This window comes from Dermacentor variabilis, chromosome 9, assembly GCF_050947875.1.
Source record: "Dermacentor variabilis isolate Ectoservices chromosome 9, ASM5094787v1, whole genome shotgun sequence".
NCBI lineage: Eukaryota > Metazoa > Arthropoda > Arachnida > Ixodida > Ixodidae > Dermacentor > Dermacentor variabilis.
In genome coordinates, this window is record NC_134576.1 from 149,664,861 (window position 1) to 149,685,502 (window position 20,642).

At 45.3% G+C, this 20,642-nt stretch overlaps 1 protein-coding gene across 19 annotated transcripts in view; it reads left to right on the forward strand.

The window, feature by feature from the left end:
- The window catches only part of Wnk (Wnk kinase), a 541,117-nt gene that overhangs the window by 144,919 nt on the left and 375,556 nt on the right, over positions 1-20,642 (forward strand). For all 19 annotated transcript variants that reach the window (XM_075670005.1, XM_075669987.1, XM_075669988.1 and 16 more), the window contains exon 7: positions 3,954-4,110. In XM_075670005.1, coding sequence (XP_075526120.1) covers positions 3,954-4,110 — 157 coding nt within the window. The remainder of the gene's footprint in view (positions 1-3,953; positions 4,111-20,642) is intronic.

Below are 20,642 nucleotides of genomic sequence, written 5' to 3' on the forward strand. Positions count from 1 at the left end.
AGGCATTCTCAGATCATGAACAGCAGGTTGCCATTATCCCTCAAGAGAAAAGTATATAATAGCTGTGTCTTACCAGTACTCACCTACGGGGCAGAAACCTGAAGGCTTACGAAAAGGGTTCTACTCAAATTGAGGAGGACGCAACGAGCTATGGAAAGAAGAATGATAGGTGTAACGTTAAGGGATAAGAAAAGAGCAGATTGGGTGAGGGAACAAACGTGAGTTAATGACATCTTAGTTGAAATCAAGAAAAAGAAATGGGCATGGGCAGGACATGTAATGAGGAGGGAAGATAACCGACGGTCATTAAGGGTTACGGACTGGATCCAAGGGAAGGGAAGCGTAGCAGGGGGTGGCAGAAAGTTAGGTGAGCGGATGAGATTAAGAAGTTTGCAGGCATGGCATGGCCACAATTAGTACATGACCGGGGTTGTTGGAGAAGTATGGGAGAGGCCTTTGCCCTGCAGTGGGCGTAACCAGGCTGATGATGATGATGATGATGACTGACCATCACTCTCTCTACTTGCTCATTAGACTGCATGACACAGCTGTGTGGTTGGCTCAGTGGGCCTTGTGGTTTCTAGAATACGACTTTTCTGTTGCTTACAAGAGTGGTCGGTGTCACACAGATGCTGACTGCTTATCTCGTCTTCTCTCTCGGAGCAAGAGCACTGATGACAATCCTTTCGATGACAACTTAACTACTGTCTCATCGGACAAATGGCAGGAGGCCCCAGTTGGGTGGAGCCCTGGTGGTTCAGGTCTAGAACCTGACAGCCCGTCTTCAACTCTCGGTCTTGTGGCTGATCTTCACCCTTGCGTCAATTCCTCGAACTCTCCCCATCTTCCGCCAGTGCACTTCGTTTTTCTGACGCTCTGGCCAATTCGTCTTTTCTTGATTGGCACCTGGGAACTACGTGCACGTTCCCGATTGGGCCATTTTCCTTTTTGTTTTTTTGTTTTCTCTTATTGCTCTGCTTGTGATTGACGCTCCTTGACGATGTCGTCTTCCATTCAGGACGGAATTCATGTCCGTAATCTGTTGTCCTCTTCTTTCTTATGTTCCACCATGGCACTGTTTTGCACACTTCACACATCACATGCTGCTATGGGGTCTGCTGACTTCATTTGGCGATGTTTGTCCATTAGAGATTTTAGTAAAAGTGGCTGCCAGTCGCGTGTTGCTGTGCCCGTCACGAAAGTGCAGCTTTTATTTGATTGAGTCATCTAGCTTGGAAGATTACCTGCTTCTGCATGAAAACATTAACAGTGATGGCAGCGTTTTCAATGTTGTAAACACATGAAGTGACTCTGATGTTGCTGACAATGACGATAGTTTTGATATGGCGCTGCAGTGAATGAAGTTAGATAAATGGAACCTTCTGCCAGCATGTAAATTTGTGCGTTTTCAGACACAAGTTGTTAATTTGCTGCCCCGATGTCATATATATTTTGAATCTGCAAAAAATATGCTATGCAGAGGTGCAATAGAGAGAATGTCATTTTATGAATGCATTTTTAGATTTTTTGCTGGCATTATAAACGATTAAGGTGGGACAAAGCAATAAAATTGTTGATTTGGTGAATATTTTACATTTATTAATTTTTTTCCTTGGAATTCTAAGATCTTTCATAATTCGTGGCAAAATATTACTAAGAAATACACAGCTTAATTTGACAAAATGGCTTTTTTAACTATGTTGTCTTCGAAATCGGGAGGTAAATCTGGCTGCGGGAAGTGCTTTCATGCATCTGATGGCGCGACTTTCCAGTGATACAACACCGCCATCATGGCAATGCTATAAACACGAGAATGGAGCATCAAATAGTGGCAGTGCCATATTTCTCTACCCAATAAATAAAGATATTACATATTCGAGGGTACCTAAGCACTTAGGAGTTGTAAATGCAAAAGTAGTGTTATCCAACTGAATGCCGCTGAGCGGTCCTGAGAGTTTTGCACTGCAATTATCATAGCAGTGTGTGCTGCCCGAGCCAGCAAGCAGCAGCAGCAGCAGCTTGTGGTACCACTGCTGCATGCCACCAACGTCCTGCGCGATGACAGACTGAGGAAGCAGCAGTCTCTCTCTTGCCCACTAGGAGCAAGAAAGAGAGATAGGGACCGCACACAAGCTTCCGAGAGCGAGGGTGTGAAGTGGTGTCGTGGCAATTCCCTCTCCCCTCACGCTACAGCTGATGTGCTACCACAGCAGCAGGTGTACCTTTGCACCTGCTCTGCTCTATCGAGGCGTGCTCGTGACATGGCGTTGCAGCTAATGGGAATATCATTGAGGTGCACTCGTGACGTGGCGCCGCAGCCAGTTGTACTTTAGGTGCCGTTTGCTGCTGCAGATTTGCCGGCTTTTTCACTCAATGAGCCATTTGGCGCTTTCACATCAATAAAGCAATCAAGAAAAGGGAAAATTAGGGTCATGCTTTGTTACTGCAGTCGCATGACGTGCAGGACGTACTTCTAGTGGCTTGTGCAGATTTGAATGACTGGCAGGCTTGTTTCACACACATTTTTGCTGCAGCAAGCATCACACTTTGCATGTTCCGAAGCCAAACTTTTCAATGTCTACCTGGTTATCCCGTGTTTCTTTCGTTGCTGCATTCTAGCGACATCCTGATGATGACAAGGGCATGATTTGTGGAAGATGAAGGAATCTGGGGCAATCTGCTGGGTGCAAAAGTAAAAAAGTTTCGAATTGTCCTCGGGCGTTTTTGATGATGGAAGGCATGGAATAGAGAGATAAGGCTACCCATGAAAGCTAATGCTGCCAATCTTGCTGATTACAGCAAGACTTAGTCACGTCTTAATAAAGTTGCAAGGCATTTGAAGATAGCCAACAAACTGCATGATACTGCTAAAGAAATGTCAAGGACAATATAGAAATGTGAAGAAAACATGACCTCACTGGCAGCGAACTACTGTCCCAGCAGACTTTAGGTGCCCAAAGGCTTTCTTGAAATGATTTTGACAAGCAAAACTCTAGGCAACATTTTCTCAGCTTTTGATTCTTGGGCAGTAGCTATCACTCATTTCTTTACCACTTCGCAATTAGTAAAGGTAGTATCGTTCTGTTCTTTGTATGGACATTAGGCAAAGTTTTCTCAGATATTAATTTTCATGCAGTTGTTGTCACTCATCCCTTTGCCATTCACAATTAATAAAGATAGTATCATTCCGTATTTTGCACATAAGTCCTGAACCATTGAGCAGTAAACTAAATCTGTCCATTATTATCCGCATGCCGTAAATATATTTATAATACACCTTTTGCAAATGCCATTTGTAAGACAATGTGCATGTAGAGTATAAAATTTTTTTCTTATGCTTACTGTGCAAGAAATATAAATCAATAGGTTTATAGCACAAGGTACAGTTTTATTAACATTAGAAGGGATGGGGAGAGAAAGAGCGTGTGCAACTGCTTGCATGCAGGCATGTGTGCATGCACGCACGTACATGCACACAACACACACACACGTAGATAGGTAGGTAGGTGGGTGGGTGAGTGGGTGGGTGTGCAGGTCGGGTCGAGTCGGGTCGGTCAGTCGGTCAGTCGGTCAGTCGCCCTGGCAACACAAATGCGACCAGTATATCTGTACTGTTGCTCTGCTTGCCTGACAACAGCTCAGAGCTTGTGGAGGTTCTTCAACAATGCAAGGGTGCGAGGCTGCCTTAGGGCCTCATAAGCTGTGGCAGTAGTTATGGGGTGTGACCTGGATATGTAAGCCTGCTTCGCTGACCACAGGATTCCTTGTGCGTTGTGGATGAGCTTGGCATCCTCTACTGACCGTCGCTTACTAGGGGAGCCTCACCCAATCCCATTATGGAATAATTGTTTCTACTTTTACAATTCAAATCATTAAGTTGGCTTATTTGCTTAGTTAGCCACTGAGTCTGTAGGAGTACTCTTACAAGCTAGCTGCTGCTGTTGGCATTGCAGCTGGTGACACAAGCAGCACAGCAGGCTGCCACTGCGCCGCCACTGCAGCAGCCAGTGGCCGATGGTCATATCGAGGCAACCGATGCAAGTGAGCAGGCAGTGCAGCAGCCCCCCGCCCACAGTGTGCCTTCAAGCATCGCCGAGAGCGCCTTGTCTGGTGAGTATATTTGACTTCTTGTTTTGACAATGTTCTCAGCAATGGATGTAACGAGCTTTTTATTTCATAATACAGATTTCCTGAATATGTTGTGCTCATGAGGCCGAAACCTGGCACTGTGCAACGTTGAGCTCCTTGTATGCATTAGTTTAAAAGCTGTTGGGCCACCTGGCAACATGCCAAAGCTGCCAAATTAGTGGACGCTCTTCTTACTTCCACAGTGCCTTGGTTTGAGTGTATGGGTGTCTTAGGGTCTCACAGGAGTAATGAGCTTAGCGAGCCACAGGGTCGTGTTGGACATCACCTACTGTGTCGTTGAGTGCGCGCTGAGGCCACGAAGTGGCTACCAAGTGCTGTGCATACAGGAAAACACAGTATTGCCCTGAGTTGGCGAAAACCATTTGTCTCCGGTGGCACCGAATGCTCCACAAACTCCCGATCTCGGGGCTCACAGGAACCAAAGGGCTCCCGCGCCAAGGGCGAAATTACAGACAGGGGCACCTATAGGATGTTGCTATGAGAGCAAAGGCTCCAGCCACAGGCCACTGGGAAAGTCCCTGTGGCTATGTGCTTGCTCATGCAATAACCAGTTGGCCAACTAGCGAGAGCTTGAGCTATCTCCTTTGGCTTGGACCTCTGATAAGTGTGGCTCGGTGCAGCTCGACCACGCGGGAGCACTAGGCGCTGCTCTGTGGCTTAGCATCTGGACAGGATCAACACAAGGTATGCGTTAGCTGTATGGGCAGAGGCACAGTACGGGAGCTCAAGTCTGAGACACAAAGGGGCCGGCGGATGAGAGGAAACCAGGTATGAACCCAGCACAGTTCCAGGAGAGAAGACCCGCGCTCTCATCGGGAGGAGCTAAAGCAGCTATCCTTGCGATGTGAGTGCCCTCACTGCAAACCATTACGAGTGGAGTGCCACTGCTGGCAACCGTCGCGAGTGGAAAGTGGGAGAGGCATAGGGACAACGCCTTGCTGTGACCTAAAGAAAGGAAAATTCCTTTACAGTACCATGCACCTCATTCTTTAATACAGAAATACAGCTTTCTCTTATTTGGAAAAACAAAAATTTACTCTGAATGCACTGAAGTTGTGATTAGTAAAAAAAAGTCACTGTTTCCCCCGAAAGGCAAAGCACCAATTGCAATATCAAATTAGTAGATAACTATACAAAGTAAGGATAGTAGTTTTATCGGCTGTATAAACTTGGTAAACATTCGCCTACTAACTAAATTAACAAGCATGGTGTCACGCACGCACAAGCAAACGTATCTCACTCGATGATTGCGGAAACTTGTTATCAAAATGCTGGTCTGAGGAAGTGCGATAGCAGGGGCGAGTGAATTGACCTTTGTGCTGTCTCTTGTTTCAATGTGAACTAAGCGACAAGAGCGCAGCGTAGTGGGCCTAGACACATAGACTCTGTCCCCATTACAGATTGCTGTCAAGATACACCTGCGCGGTCGCGCATGGTGTACGCAACAGCTATCGAAGTAGAATGCCTCTCTAGTTGTGCCAGTCTCGCATGCAAGTTTTGGGAACACAAAACGCCCGTGTTGCGACTCGATTTCCAGATAAAGTCGGTGTGTCTTTGCAGGCGGCACTTCTATGCATGCTTCCATGCTTTTAGAGCAAACGCAGAGAATGGGAAGACAGACGGGAACCATGGAGGAAGGAAAAAGTTAGGAGGGAGCATCACGTGATACGATTGAAGCCAGCCGTGTCACCCCAACACGTGATAGTCACGTCAGATAGCGTGGCAAATTTTAGGGCTCTCGTTCTGCCAGCAGCGCTGTGGCAGGGCCCCCGAACAAGTTCTGCATTGATTAAAAACCGGTAGGCACCAAGCGACTTGGCAAATCTCAATTCTTGCTCCGTGATCTTGACGCAAGAGGTCATGCGTTGGGCTGACACTGACTAAAGGGACTGGTGTCGCAGAGCCTTCGCTTGCCAAGGTTGGCTGCGTGATGTAATTCTCTCTCCTAACTTTTTTCCTTCCTCCATGCAGTGTTTTAGCTCTTTATAGGGGACAGCTTAAAAGCTTGCTAAGTACACGCACACAGAATTAGCCATATGGAAGCAAAGGAATGGGTTGGTTCGTATTTCTGTGATTTTGGCTTGAAGCATGGGCAGGTCTCCCAACAGCTCTTGTTTTCGAATGCCACAGGGCGTCCAGGCGCCGTCTTGGCCACCAGGATGCAAGAGGCCTATGTATGGCTTTCAAAGAAGCTTGCATCCCTTTTCACCTCTAGGCATTTGAGTGGAAAGGTGGTGACCCTTGTAGAGCTCGGAGTATGTGACCTTTTAACTGAAGAAACAAGACCAAACAAAACTACGAACCTGCTATTTCGGAGTTGAGAAGAAGGACCCATATCGGGTCACCATTGCAGGAAAAAAAGAGACAAAAAGAAGAGAACAGCATGTGTGGATAATTTGGCTCCATAGAATGGAACTTGAAAGTGACACATGGATACAAGCAACAACGGACATGGCCGATTCGTGCGACACCGACTTTTACTTTATGGAAGTATGTGTCACTTGCGACAACAAGTACCTTCACCTTCAGTATGTAATCTCTTCCCAAAGAATCCTCCTGTTATCTTTGTTGCAAAAAAATCCTTCATTTTAGCATTCTAAACAAGTGGACACCGCACAACTTGAGTGATGAACAGCTCATTGAAGATTGCGGGAGACATAAAAAACTGGCAGCGGATGTCGTCTGCTAAACCGTCTGCTCAAGTAGGCGAGTTCCCCGTGGCACCTGTGTTTGGCCACACCTCCATCACATGATCATAACGTCAATTCTCAAGGGCACTCGACCATTGGTTTCTGCTTTTGCCTCTTGCAAATTTTTCCAAATGTCTCCATTGTGATTGCAGCGGCGTGCGCCACTCGGAAAACTGGTTTTGGGAAAGGAGGTTTGCTCACACGATGGCTGCCGCGCTGTTTCTGCCCAAAATTGATTGCTTGTGAAACAGGCTTTAGACTTGCTTCATGTGTGGGGTGTTTTGGTTCAGCTTGCCTGAAATTTTGTATCCACCCATAGCACAGTCCAACGTGTGCCGCATGTCGTTGCGGGGTCGTGAAGTGCAACCTTGACTGCGTGACGCTGGCAGTTTAGGCTATATTTCCATCCAGTAGGTGCATAGACGGACTTGGTAGGAACATTTGCTGTAATTGTATGCCGTGTGGAGAAGAGGTGGGCAGCGACTGCTGCTTGATTGCTTATTTTGACAGAGATGTGAGCATGACTCTCAGTTGACAGGTGCTGAGCACGCCTTTATTTGCTTGGTCTTTTATATACATTTAAACCTCAATATAACGAAGTTGGTAAAATGTGCAGTTCACTTGTTTATATCAAAATTTTCTTATATTGAAATTGAACCTTTTGTGCAGGTAAGCACAGTCACCAATGTATTTTTTCTAAACAGAAAAGGCCACAAAATTTTCTGGATTATTGGGCAGTTGAGAAAAGCAAATTTGAATGACGAAGAAAAGTTCTTAAAAATTTATATAAGAGTCGGTGACGAAAGTTAAGTGTTCATGCCATGTCGACGGTATCTTCACATTGGTGGTATGAAGCAAAGCTCGCCACGCTTTCACGTCCACTCCACCTCCGCGCCTGATAGCATGCTGATTGTGTCGCCCATAGTGAGACGACGCCATCATGAAAACTGCCAGCAGTGGGGAGCGAATGCTTTGTCTGCCTTTTGCTTCAACGTGGGCCTGAAACTCTACGCAACCTTGCCTCTACTAAATGCGTGGGAAGTCAGCGTACTTGATGCCAGGCCATCTCGGCACGCTCACTCTTTGCATACGCGACAGATTATCTCTCTAAAACAGAGCGTGCATGGTCTTAAATGTGCTAAAAAACACGCTCTAACCTCCAGTATCTTTTTGTCCTGAAGCAACCAGCTCGAGCCTTAAATAGCAATGCCATTTGTGTTATCATACAGATTTCTCTTTGTAATTTTTTTCTCCCTGTTCTTGTAAACCTCTATGATCTTGTTTCCATACTTTGCATAAAATTTGCTGTCTCTCTCTCTCTTACTTTCTCTTTGATAACTCCTGGTTGTCTGTTCACACTTTCAATTACTCTGTACTTGGTTGCCTACTTTCTTGACCTCTTCTTCCATTCTTTGTCCACGCTTTTGAGTTACAGATACTTGTCTGCTTTAGCTGCCTATTTGTTTCGATCCAGGTTGCTGAGTCTTTCTTCATAACTAATTTTGCTCTGACTTCAAAAGAGGCCAAACCCATGTCACCCTGCACTGCCTCATTTGTGGTTTTACCGTGCGCTCCCAATGCCAACGAGCTTACCGATCTCTACTTAACTTCGAACCTTGGCAAAATATCCGATTTGAAGCACAGAATGGCATTTGTAAACGTTAGCACTGGCACCATTACTCCTCTCCAGATTCCACGCATAACCCCATATTTGTTGTGGCCCCAAAGCGCTCTTCTACGTTTCCTTTAAGTGCATTCCACTTCCCCTTTATGTTCAGATTATCTTGGTGGGTGCTTGAGTAAGTCTTTCCTTTGTTTATGTATACGCCAAGGTATTTATATTGCTTGGCTATGGGTATGACTTGCTGTTCAATTGACACCACGTACATAAGGGTGCTCCTAACGCCCTCAACAGGCTGGTTGCCGATGAAGCCAAATGGCGCTTCTGCAGCGTTGTTGTGTGTGTGATCCGAGGCCTGATCACCGAGGAGCACCAAACATTGTCATGGCTGCACTGCATTAGCTGTTAGGCCTAATCAGCGTTGCTTCACTGGGTGTCATGTTCGCGGCTAAAGTTACAGTTTGGTGCTGAGCCGACACAAATTCTTCGCTCTCAGAAAGCAGAGAAACCATCTTGCCCACAGAAACAAGTGTACAGGGGCACCGACTTTCTTCACAACCGCCATTTTTGTGACATTGTGTGCACCGATGATGTCCAGAAAGTCCAGCGAGATGTCGTATATAGTGGTTAAAACTTTGTTAGCCATGTTACATTAGCTCAATCGTGAAAGTGGCGGTGCTGTAGGGGTCTTAAAATTATCAAACAGGGCAGGAATAACATAAAACTATCCCAATCTGTTATTATTCCAAATGTGCTATTAGCCCTTCAGGATAGGTCAAAATGGCTCGGGCTCAGCCCGTATTGCGGGGTACCTAAGCCATTTTTACCTATCACGAAGGGCTCACGGCGCATTTGGAATAAAAACAGATTGGAATAGTATTACGTTACACTGGCCCATATCTGAAAAATTGCTCATTGCATGTTTTAAAATTTAGATTTGTTAATTTCAAATACGATGGACTCTAAACGAAACCTCGTTGAACCGTAGTTGGCCGGAGCTCAGAAAAAGTACGTACTAAATGGTAGTACTGTTTAACCGAAATAGCATGAGATCGCTCACTTACCTGTCGAAAACGGAACTCAAAGAGAGTGCGATGAAAAGGAAAAAAACATACAGTATTTATTCACTTCGCGCGACAAAAGTGTTATTTTCGTTTGATGCCACGGCGGCCTAGCACGACGACAGCGGCCTCAAGCTTCCTGAAGCTGCGGGCCAGCATCTCAGCCAGTCCCCTCTTCTTGGCAAACACTCGCATGGCAGATTCCTCGTTGGCATTACGTATTCTCAGTGCAAGCGCGCAGTAGTGCTGCAGAAGTCCCGGGGCGCCTTTTCCATTGCCAGGTGCTGGAGTTTGGAATACTTTTCATTTGGAATAGTTACATTATCGATCCCCTGTTCTGGTCGCGACGATTGCATTCTTGAGGCTGACGTAACGCGCAGCTTCTGCCACTGTCGGGCCTGAATTGCCCATGCTGTCGCTTTCCGTGTCGTCCTCATCACTGTCGCTAGTCAACACGTCGGCAACAATAGAGGCAACGATGGCATAAAGTTTAACCTCGTAGCCGACATCTCTTCACGGTCGCAGCAGCGCTGTTGAGCAACTTCTTCGCATTCCAAATGCCACACACTGTAGTCAGCAGCAGATCCATGTCGCGGGCCAGCGCCGACTTCTTCGTGTCACGTTCGATAGCACGGACAGCCGGTGTATTATTTATCCGAGCTTTGGCATGACGCGAGTCCTCGCTTACACGACGCCACAACGCTCTCTGGCACGGCGTCGAAATGGTTTTGATGTTGATGTGACTTCACATGCAAACGCACAGGACGCTTGGAGGCCATTGTTTCGATCTCTGAGGCTTGTTGTTCTGCCGGGCCACCCGATGGAGACGACGCACCGCCGTGTTTGTGCGACGTAAAGTGGAAACGCTACGTTTTAACCGATGCGTACGGTTTATGCGGATACAAAATACATTATGTCCAATGGCCGCTGACTCAGGGAATTGACTTTACTACTTTTAAATCGAAACTACTGTTTAAGCGGGTACGGTTTAACGAGGTTTTACTGTATCAGGAGTTCTATTTACTGAGAGACAAAGCTGAGTACGATTGCACGAATACAAAACCAACCAACCATAAGGATGGTATTCCATTTAAGAGCCAGTTCCGTTCAAGTGATTTCCGTTTATCGAGATTCCACTGTACTTAAAAATTCAGAGCATTGAACTACAAGCTGAAGTTAATATCAAAAAGTGTAATATTCAATCAAATATTAGAATCATATATCGAATATTTGCACCAGTCATGTTCATATAAGAATGCGCTCACTACCTTTCGAGTTCAACAAAATTTTTATACAACAAAGGAAAGTCACTTCATACTTTGGAACCAAGCTTGTATTTCCAGCGCTCATTTTTTTGTTTCAGCATAAAAATCTTCGTAGCACTTCATATGCCTCTGCCCTACAGAGCGCATGAGTGCGCAGATGTAGAAATGCGCGATACTGCCAAATAATGCCAGAGCCTCACGTAAAGCCAAGCATCCCATCTTTCTTCCCATTGCAATATTGTTTCTTGATAAAACACTTCAAGAACACAAAAGCTATCGCAGCACTCGGAATTGTTGACAATGTTTTTATATACTGTAGAACCTCGTTGATATAATAGCGTTTCATATGATTTCCTGGTGTTAGCGTTCACGATCAAGAAAGCGATCAAGAATGAGCAAGATAGTCATGTTGTCATGCATCTGGGGACAGTGAGAACTTAGAGCCATAGCCTCAAGTTCGCAACGAATGACGTGTGTCAAGCTTGGCGTTGTAGGCGGAGGTGATGCCGGAGGGTCGTAATGTGACACCGGAGGGTCGTTGCAGGAGGAAGTGGCAACCGTATTCGGAAGTCCGTCGAAGCGTTGTGCGATGCATTTGCTCTTTGCTTGCTCAAAATTCCGGCATTCCTTAATGATAGACTCAGCTGTTGAGCAGTTCTTGCGAAGCAGGAGGTTGAATACATCGTCCGTAATGTCCTTCAAGATGTGTCCAACCTTATCGGCCTCCAGCATGTCCGCGTCCGCTTTACAGCAGAGAGCCAGAACGTCTTGAATATATGGGACGTACTATTTGGTTGATGTCTGGGCACGAGACGCTAGCTCATGCTTGGCCTCCATTTGACGTCCCACAGGTCTTCCGAAAAGATCGCGTAGCTTTTTCTTGCAGGAGTCCCAGCTTCTAATGTTGGCTTCATGCATATCTAACCATATCTTCGCGGTTCCTCCCAAGTAAAAGATCACATTGGCCAGCAAAAGTGTGGCATCCCACTTGTTGTGCTTACCAATGCGTTCATACGACGTCAACCTTTCCAGTGCCGATGAAGATTCCCGGGTGACGTAGCTGGGTTAGCACTACTTCCGTTGGTGTCTGAGCAGTGAAGGCAGCATCAGTAGCCATAACAGTGGAACCAATGTGACGCCCGCTGCTAAAATCCAGGGCCGGCTTGTGGCGAGAGTACCCCACAGGTGCACCAATATGTTACGGGGAGAAAATATATGTATTTACAATATATACAGTTACAATGTTGCAGCTCAGTAGCCGGGGTAACGCCATCTACCAATTGTCGAGACACTTCAACTTCCTCTTTACCTCCCAACGTGCTTTTGTCCGCAGCGGCATAAACTCGTGCATGACAATATGCTGGGTTCCTGGCCATAGAGGAATCGTGGGTAATGTGGTAAAGCAGTGATTTCGGCTTGTTGGTAAGACATTGTGAGGCTTATAGCGCGTGAAAAAGACAAGGACGAAAGTGAGACGTGACACACACAGGCGCTATGCAGGTGCACTGTTGCCGGGGTGGATGATGGTGACCACTCTACATTTGCTCCAGCATACAGAGACTGCTTCATTGTGGGAAGAGCCCGAGGTAGGATAACTTGCGAAATTATAGAAGCAGAAATGATTGATAGGCTTGGGGATAACTGTGTGTCTAAACCATCGATTGCCCTTTCCCACAAAGAGTTATCGTACCTGCGTAATGGTGTGTGAGGGTTTTTTTTTGCAAACAGTGCATGTATGATGTACACAAAAAAGTTGTATATATGTATGGGTCCCTTGCTCGAAATAAAAATTGTTGCAAGTAGCGCCTGTGTGTGTCACGTCTGACTTTTGTCCTTGGCACAATGCTGGGAGCGCATTTTTGTGCCATGAGCTTTAGGCAGCAGCATATGATCATATGACAGTACACAAGTAACCATTGTTGCGTGGACGCTGTCAGAACTGTTCAAAAATAATTTCATTACAGAGACTTCAACAACTACGGCGACTGTGATGTGCCGTCGTGACGATTGTCTTTTTTTGTCTTCTAAATTCTTGGACATTTCATTATTATTTCTCAAGTTGCATCGCGCTGTGTGTTTATTGGTCTTCTCAGTGTGCGATTTCCCTCTGCTTCTTTTTCCTAATAAAGTGCATAATTCATAACACAAACATGACCATATGCCATGCCTTTTCTGTAATGTGCGTCCTACTGCTCCCTTTCCGTTCCAGTGAACTCGCCAGTATCTAGCATCGACAAGTTCCTAGACCAAACCGTCATGATATTAGCCACGCAGCGGGCGCAGGCTAGCGTCTCAGTGCGCGTTTTCTGCTACTCACCGAACATCGCAGTGCCGACGCTGTGGCAGAAATCTTCCTTGCGTCTGTGCTTGCTGCATACCCGAGTTGTAGCTGATGGCTGTCTGGCGGTTCTAAGCTTCGTGAGCCAAGCTTCACGGAGCTCCTTGTCCTGCGGCTACATGTGAATAAGGCTGACACCGGGCTCGGTTGTGTACATCGGGCACTGCGGTACCGAGCAGTAGCCTACCGTGCTGCACGCCTCCAAAGGCAGCCACTACCTATTAGTATAGTACTTTCAAGTGTTGCCAAGCAGACACCCAAGGCGGTAAAGCCCTACCACTAAATCAAAACCGCAGTGCAAGTGCGATTTCAAACGTTCGTTTTCAGCTCACTTCAGCGCTTCTGAAGGAGCCAACGTGGCTGCTGTGTTCTCATGAACCCTCATGGCACGTCACGCCGACGGTGGTGCCAGCTTTTCCAGTGGTGGAGCTCGCCCCCAATACTGAACAACAGAAATCAATGAAAAAACATTTGATGCAGCTGGTTACATTTTCCAGAGTAGAAGACATGCCTAAAGGCAGAGTCGTTAATAATATTTTGTTGCACAATGATATGTAGATTTTCGGCATTAGACATTGATGTGCTTCTTTGCATTGCCTTGTACATGATCATTTTAATAGAAAATCAAGAATGAAACAAATTTTACCAATATATTCAACTATGCATTCACACCAAGTTTATTGGCTTGAGCTCCATCATTGCACCTTACAATGGGTACAGAAGGGCTCACCTATACAGTCACTATATTACTGCTCAACTATTTGGAAACTGTAGTATGGTCGTTCATGTCGCACCTCAATGCAGCATAGTAAAGAGAGGATGTAATTTTCTTTGGTGTCTTTTTCTTCCTTTTTCAATTTTCTTTAACAGCAATTTCAGCAGAAAGCCTGACATTGTGAATTCTGCCTCTTGCAAATAATCTTTAACATATTCTTTTTTTATTCCCACCTTCTTAAAGAGTATAGGCATGTGCTGTGCCCCTCTCTCTGGAAGTTGCCAGCCTGCTCTCTCCCAAATTCCTTTCTCGATTGATTGTATATGTGTGTTTTCGTACCGAATAATTGAAAAATGAAGTAGCAAATTCAGGGCAAATGTGAGAGAAACACATAAGCGTTATGTATTGCCTTTTTGTAGTCCCGGATCCATGATTTAAATTGTATTCACCACATTGCAAAGCGTTGTTCAGGAGCTCACTCGACACACGTCTGCCCTCTTCAGGAAGTGCAGTGCAACTGACGGAGGTACGGAGGTGCACGCGCGCACACACGCATGCGCACACACACGCACACATATTCACTCATTTATTCATACATGCATACATACTTATATATTGCCAGAAAATGACAATGATGTCAATTCACCGTTGTACAGAGAATCACATATTGAAGAAGGCAGATTACCCACTTCCCACAACAGATGAGGTCCTCAGCCACTTGAGGGGCGGCAAGGTGTTCAGCACCCTGGATTTAGCACAGGCTTACCAGCAACTTCACGTGGCACCGCAGACAGCAGAGATATTGACCCTCAACATACTGAAAGGGCTCTACAAATGCAAACGGTTATCTTTTGGAATCTCTGCAGCACTACCCATTTTTCAATGCTTCATGGAAATTATGCTGTCTGGCATCACTGGCATTTGGGAAGAAGTCTTCAAGAGGTTTTTTTCTTGAATAAAAAACATTGTCTACAGGCATGGCAAGAGCCATCAAAATGCAGATACGTTGAGCTGATTGCCATTACCACAATGCACCGACGAGCCATGGCAACCAGGCGACATGCTGTTGTTTGAAGCGTTGTTGAGACCTCCGTTTCAACCACAGAGATGGCATGCCTGACACAACAAGACAATATCCTGCAAAGGCTGTGCAAGTCAGTGCAGGATGGTACAGGGGAGAAACCCACTGGAGATTACTTCACTCCTTACCAACAAAGAGCGACTGCACTAGCAGTTCATCGTGACTGCCTCACGATTGGTTCACGGGTGATTATACCAAGCTCAGCGCAGTCTCACATTCTGGAACTTCTACATGGTAGCCAATGAGGAAAGGTAGCTATGAAGAAGTGTGCAAGAAGCAACTTATGGTTCCCGGAGTCTACAAGGTTATCGAAGAAATGGTGCGACAGTGCCGTGAATGCTAGTAAATGCAGAAGAGTCCAGTCAAAGCTCCTATTCCCACCTGGGACTATCCCCAGAAACCATGAAATGCAGTGCACATTGATTTCAAGGGGCCACTGCACCAGGCACACCTACTTAGTTGTGGACTCGTGCGCAAAGTGGGTGGTACACAACCAACATCCACAGTTGTCATCAATGTACAGTAGAGTCTTGATAAAAGAAAATCGCTTAAATGGAACTGCCTCTTAAACAGAACACAATCCTCATAGTTTGTTGGTTTTTTATTCATGCAATAGTATTCAGCTTTGTCTCTCAGTAAATGGAACTCCTGATAAACGGAATCAATTTCCATGGTCCTTTGAGGTTCCATTTAAATAGAGTCCTCTTTACTCTGAAGTCTCTTTGCTACTTTCGGCATGCCCAGAAAAAAAATCTCTGACAACGGAAGAGCGTTTATTTTTAGCGAGATTAAGCAGTTCTATGCATCAAATGGCATACAGGCCACCACATCATCAGCGTATCACCCTGCAACAAACGGCCAAGCAGAATGCTATGTGGGAGAACGGAAGAGAGTGCTCCTGATGGATACAACGTAGTCCATACAGTGTCGAATTGCGGGGTTCCTGTATCACCAACAAATGGTGGTTCACACAGTTACAGGAATGGCACCTGCGAGAGCGATGTTAGGATTTGAACGTTTTGTCTCCGCGACCTACTCAAGCCATAGACAGAAACACAGATCCATGAGTGCCAGGAGACACTGGACCAGTCATGTTGCTTCCCACTAGGGGAAAAAGTGCTTATCCAGCAGTTTTTAAGAAAGCCAGACTGGATTGGAGGTGAAATGCTGCACTGCGTCGGACCATGATCTTGGCTTACAAAAAGCATCCTCGGGAATGTTCGGCATCACCTCAACCACATAAAAAAAAATAGGGGCAAGGACTTTCTGGTCCACCCTCGTGAAATGTCCTTTTAGCCAAAGATGTCATATAATACATGAGCTTAGGAGCAGGCAATTGAAACGAAATAGGAAAATTACATGAAACTTAAACAGCACACCAGAACCTGCCTCGTGATCAATGACCATGAGAGACGAGGACACACACTACAGGGCACTAACACCTGCTTCAGTTTTCTTTTGCTTTATTATGATCTAAAATATGCTTGGAACTTAAAAGACATTCATTGTGATTTTTATGTACATTTCGCCATATAGTATACATGTACTATAGCACATACCATAGCCTCCTTTTACTTTTAATTTTTTTCATTTTCAGTACTTTGGGATTTATGTTGTCACCAATGCTAATAATTTTCAATTACCTCAAATTTATTGTCGGCATATGTGACCAAAATAATTGACATGGTGTCATGGCAGAAGGAAGTTGGGCATCACTGTAGTGCCAGAGCTTCGCCCTGAGTTGTTCCGTGTGTGCTGAACGTCATGTGGTCATCCTCATCATGTAGTCAGGGTCACTAATAATCAACCACGAAACCTGCTATGCTGCTCTATGCGGCACTTATCATTATTTATGGCCATTGGTGAATTTATTTGTTGCTCAGTTCACCCAGAGTTGCACAGAGCAACTCTGGGTAGCTTTTGAATGATTATTTCTGCTACCTATTTGTTGAGGGCAGGTTGATTGCTGCTGAAGGGTGAATGAGAGAAATCGCAAGGTAGAGTCACTCAGTGACGAGATTGACGAGATTGTTGCATGTTGTTTCTTGTTTTCTAATTTAGATCCTTTCCTTACACCAGCAGTACATCATTGTGCACATGTGACAATGAAGCAGCCGTTTTTACTGATTGCATGCTAGTCTAGGACTGCAGGTCAGGACATGCAATAGTATGGAGGAGGCAAGGTGTAATCAGCTGATACCAACTATGGGTGTGCTTTCTGATGCAAGGCGTTGTTGCCTGGCCATGCACGTAACCTAAGAAAAGAAAGACATAGTATCTTGACCTTGAACATGCTGTACTTTGGTGTGTCTAACACTTAAATCTGTTTGTGTGGGTCCCTCATCTTTTTTTTTTTTCCCTTTTGCGGCCTTGTTGGATGTTTGAAACTGGAGGAGGAAATTTGCTTGCGCTATCAAGAGACACTGGAGAGGTGGCCTAGATAACAAGGCGGCACTCCTCCTTTTGCACGCATGGTAAAACTTATCATCTTGGCTGCGTTTTGTCGCGCAGCACTTCTATGGCAGCCCGAGTTTGGACCCTTAACCCACAATGTGCAGGGCAATGCCTATGTCCCATTTCATGGAGGTCCCGTGAGTCTTACTTTTAATATATGGCAGAAAAAACATTTTTCACTCTTGTAAGCCATCTGCACTGCTGCTGCATGGCACGGGCACTGGATTGTTTCTTGCTTCCAATGTCTAAATTGCGAGTTGTCTTGGAAAGGGCATAAGGACTCCAGCTGCACAGGCTAAGATCGGTCAAGGTAGCATGTCACAACTGTACAGGCTTGTCACAAACATGCCCCTAAATTTTATGGGCATGGTGGAGAAGAAAGACTTATTAGTCATGATTTTTAACTGTTCCTATGGCAGACCTCGCCGCGATTCATTCAATTTGTTGCCAATAAAGTTATCGCTGTGCAATTGTCACCTGATGCATGTAATGCAAGTGGATGAATAGCCTGGCCCATCTTCAGCTCAGGGAAATGGAGTTGCATGATGTCCCGCTTGGCTCATCCTGCTATTTGAATAGAGCAAACCTTGAGTTCTTTCTGGCGAAGTTTTATATGACAGGGATGATACCCCAATTGCACCAAAGTGCTACATTTGCGACTTGCTGTGCCAATCGGTGCCAAAACTGTAAAAATGCCTTGAATTGCACCCAAGCTGCTCCAAAACACTGAGCGTGACCACGAAGGTTTCATGTTCAAGCGAGTTTCAGAGAAAAGTGGTAGCTAGGTAAATATCCTGGTTTTTGTTAACTTCATTAGGATATCAGGAGTCAGTATTGCTGTGACGTCTTGTGCCATTCCAGCCTGTGTACCACTTGCATATATGTGTGATAGTGTGCAACCATATTAGTGTGCCTATGAACCACTGTTCTTGTTTTCTCGAGGACCTGATTAAGAGTTTACCTTTGTACTTATCCCCTGAGATGCCGATGTGCATATACTAGTAGGTTCACAAGCATTCCATGCTAATGAGGCTACTAGAACAAACGAGTTTTGCTGGCTTTGTCACCTGGCATTGCGGGGCACTTAGGTTAGCTTTGGTGACTCTCCATATGGCATCTGTTAATGCTCTTTGAAATCATTCTACCTGTTTATTTTAATTGTGTGTGGTTGTTTCACTTACAGCAGCATGAGGACATGTTGTAAAATGTAAATTCAAAGTTTTGAAGGGACTGCATGTTGCTTACTAGGACCACTGTGGCAGCGTACAAGTCGTGCTTAAGTCTGAAGACATTGATTCAAAGTTACTGCTTTTGTTGAATAATATTTTTTCTCGCGTGGTGCTACCGGTATTAGCAATAAGTAAAAGTATAGCTTTGGCTAATGGGATACAAAGAGTCGCAGCAATCCACTAATTACCGCATTACAACTGCATCAAATGCACTTCAAGCATGCTACTAGAGGTCTTGCCGCAAATTTCTTGGCCTCGCGGTGGCCATGTCACCTGTATCATTAAGCCACAAAAGTAAAGAATTCTTGCAGAACCCATCTCATGATGAATGTAGATTTGGCTGTGATTAGCACAGAAGTAATGTATTGCCAAACCTTATTTTCATCACTGAAACACGTCATGCAGGAGGCATGTACACGCAATGGGGCTTCTCTTTCACACATCCTCATGAACAAGCTGCACTATCTTGTGGCACCGCTGCAAAGTCTGCGCATGAGTTATGTCTGAATGTATATTCAGGCAATATTGTCTACGTATATATGACGGGGATTTGATTCTGCCCAGAACTGAAGAAATTTTAAAGGATTTTTTAAAATGTCATTGAAGAGCAGCACCTACCCAGTGATTCAAGCTGGCACCAAAGCGGTTCATCGAAATGTGGCACATATCCTGTGACCCAAGTTGGGGGCTGGCCTCCCTGCCTTTCCCATCCTCTCTCTCTCAAGTTGGGAGGAAAATGGTTTGAGTCATAGAAACAAAAACATCTCGTAAAGTGCATAAATTATCCCAAGAATGCTAACAGTATTAAAATGTTTAATCTGAAAATGCAAATGGAAAGGAGTGAAGTGCATGGGCACGTTTGTGCTCACTGAGGCTGTTAGGTGTGAGGGAAGTTGCACTGGAAGCCTAATTTAGTTGTCCGCGATTAGTAATGTATGTGCCAGCAATGTCAATAAGAGGATTCACTACAATGGCGAGTATGACGAAATAGCAAGCACGAATGCCAAAGCGCTCGAGCACTTCACGGAGCCGCATCCATGGGACAACAGCACACTTTTTAAGTTAACAACATCATTAGTAACAGTTGAAAACACATTTGTTTAAGAAGTATTTTTATACAATTATGGTTTGAAGTATTAGAGCAATGTGTGCGACATGCAAAAGAACCATCTATAACCTAACATGAATGGAGTTGCAGGCCCACTATTGTACCAGCGTCACATGGTTCCCCCTTGTCATGTGGTACATAGAAATTTCCTAGCATGCACTGGAGTAGCCTGAGCACTGTATGGAAAAGGAAAAAGAAGTAAAGAAAAAAAAAAGAACAATGTATGCCTTAGTGTTCGACTGGAATTTTAGTTTCTGTTGGGGCATCATATTTCCACTATAAGTAGTAGGCCAGAGTAGGAACTTTGCTTGGAATAACCGTCTCGCACCTTTATATGTTTCAACACCAAAGCCACAGTAGAGTTGAAGAAAAAGGTGTATGGTCACGGACACTAACTGCTTCGCTGCCTTTTGGACACCTGAACTGTTCTATGGTATAAAAATGGTAAAAAGAATGAGTAAGAGGTGGGGAATGGGAGTGCAGGTGATTAGATACGAAAGAAAGCGTGGAAGGTAGGCAGGAAAATGTAGGGGGAGTTGTGGTGACCTGCTGGCCCTGCTTCCTTTGTGGGCATCCCATACTGTTGTGCAGCCAGGCACCATAGAATGCGAGGCACTAGGTGATCTCAGTGGGGTTGAAAAATGTCACTAGAATTTCATGTGTGCAAACCTGGCATTTGGTTGTGCCTACACGGAAGAGGAGAGCTGCCTAGCCCAAAGCCCCAGATTGCAGGAAGTTGTCAGAACCTCTCTTCTGCTCCGTGCTGCGATGCGCATGCACCTGAGGAGGAGATGATCCAAGTTCTCCTCCTAGCCAAATCCAGGACATTTGCCCATGAAGGCAACACCATGTCTTTGGCGACAAGCCATTGTTTGTGTGCAACCCATATGAGAGCGCAGTAGCGTTGTGCACTGCAGCTGTCTGAGCCCTT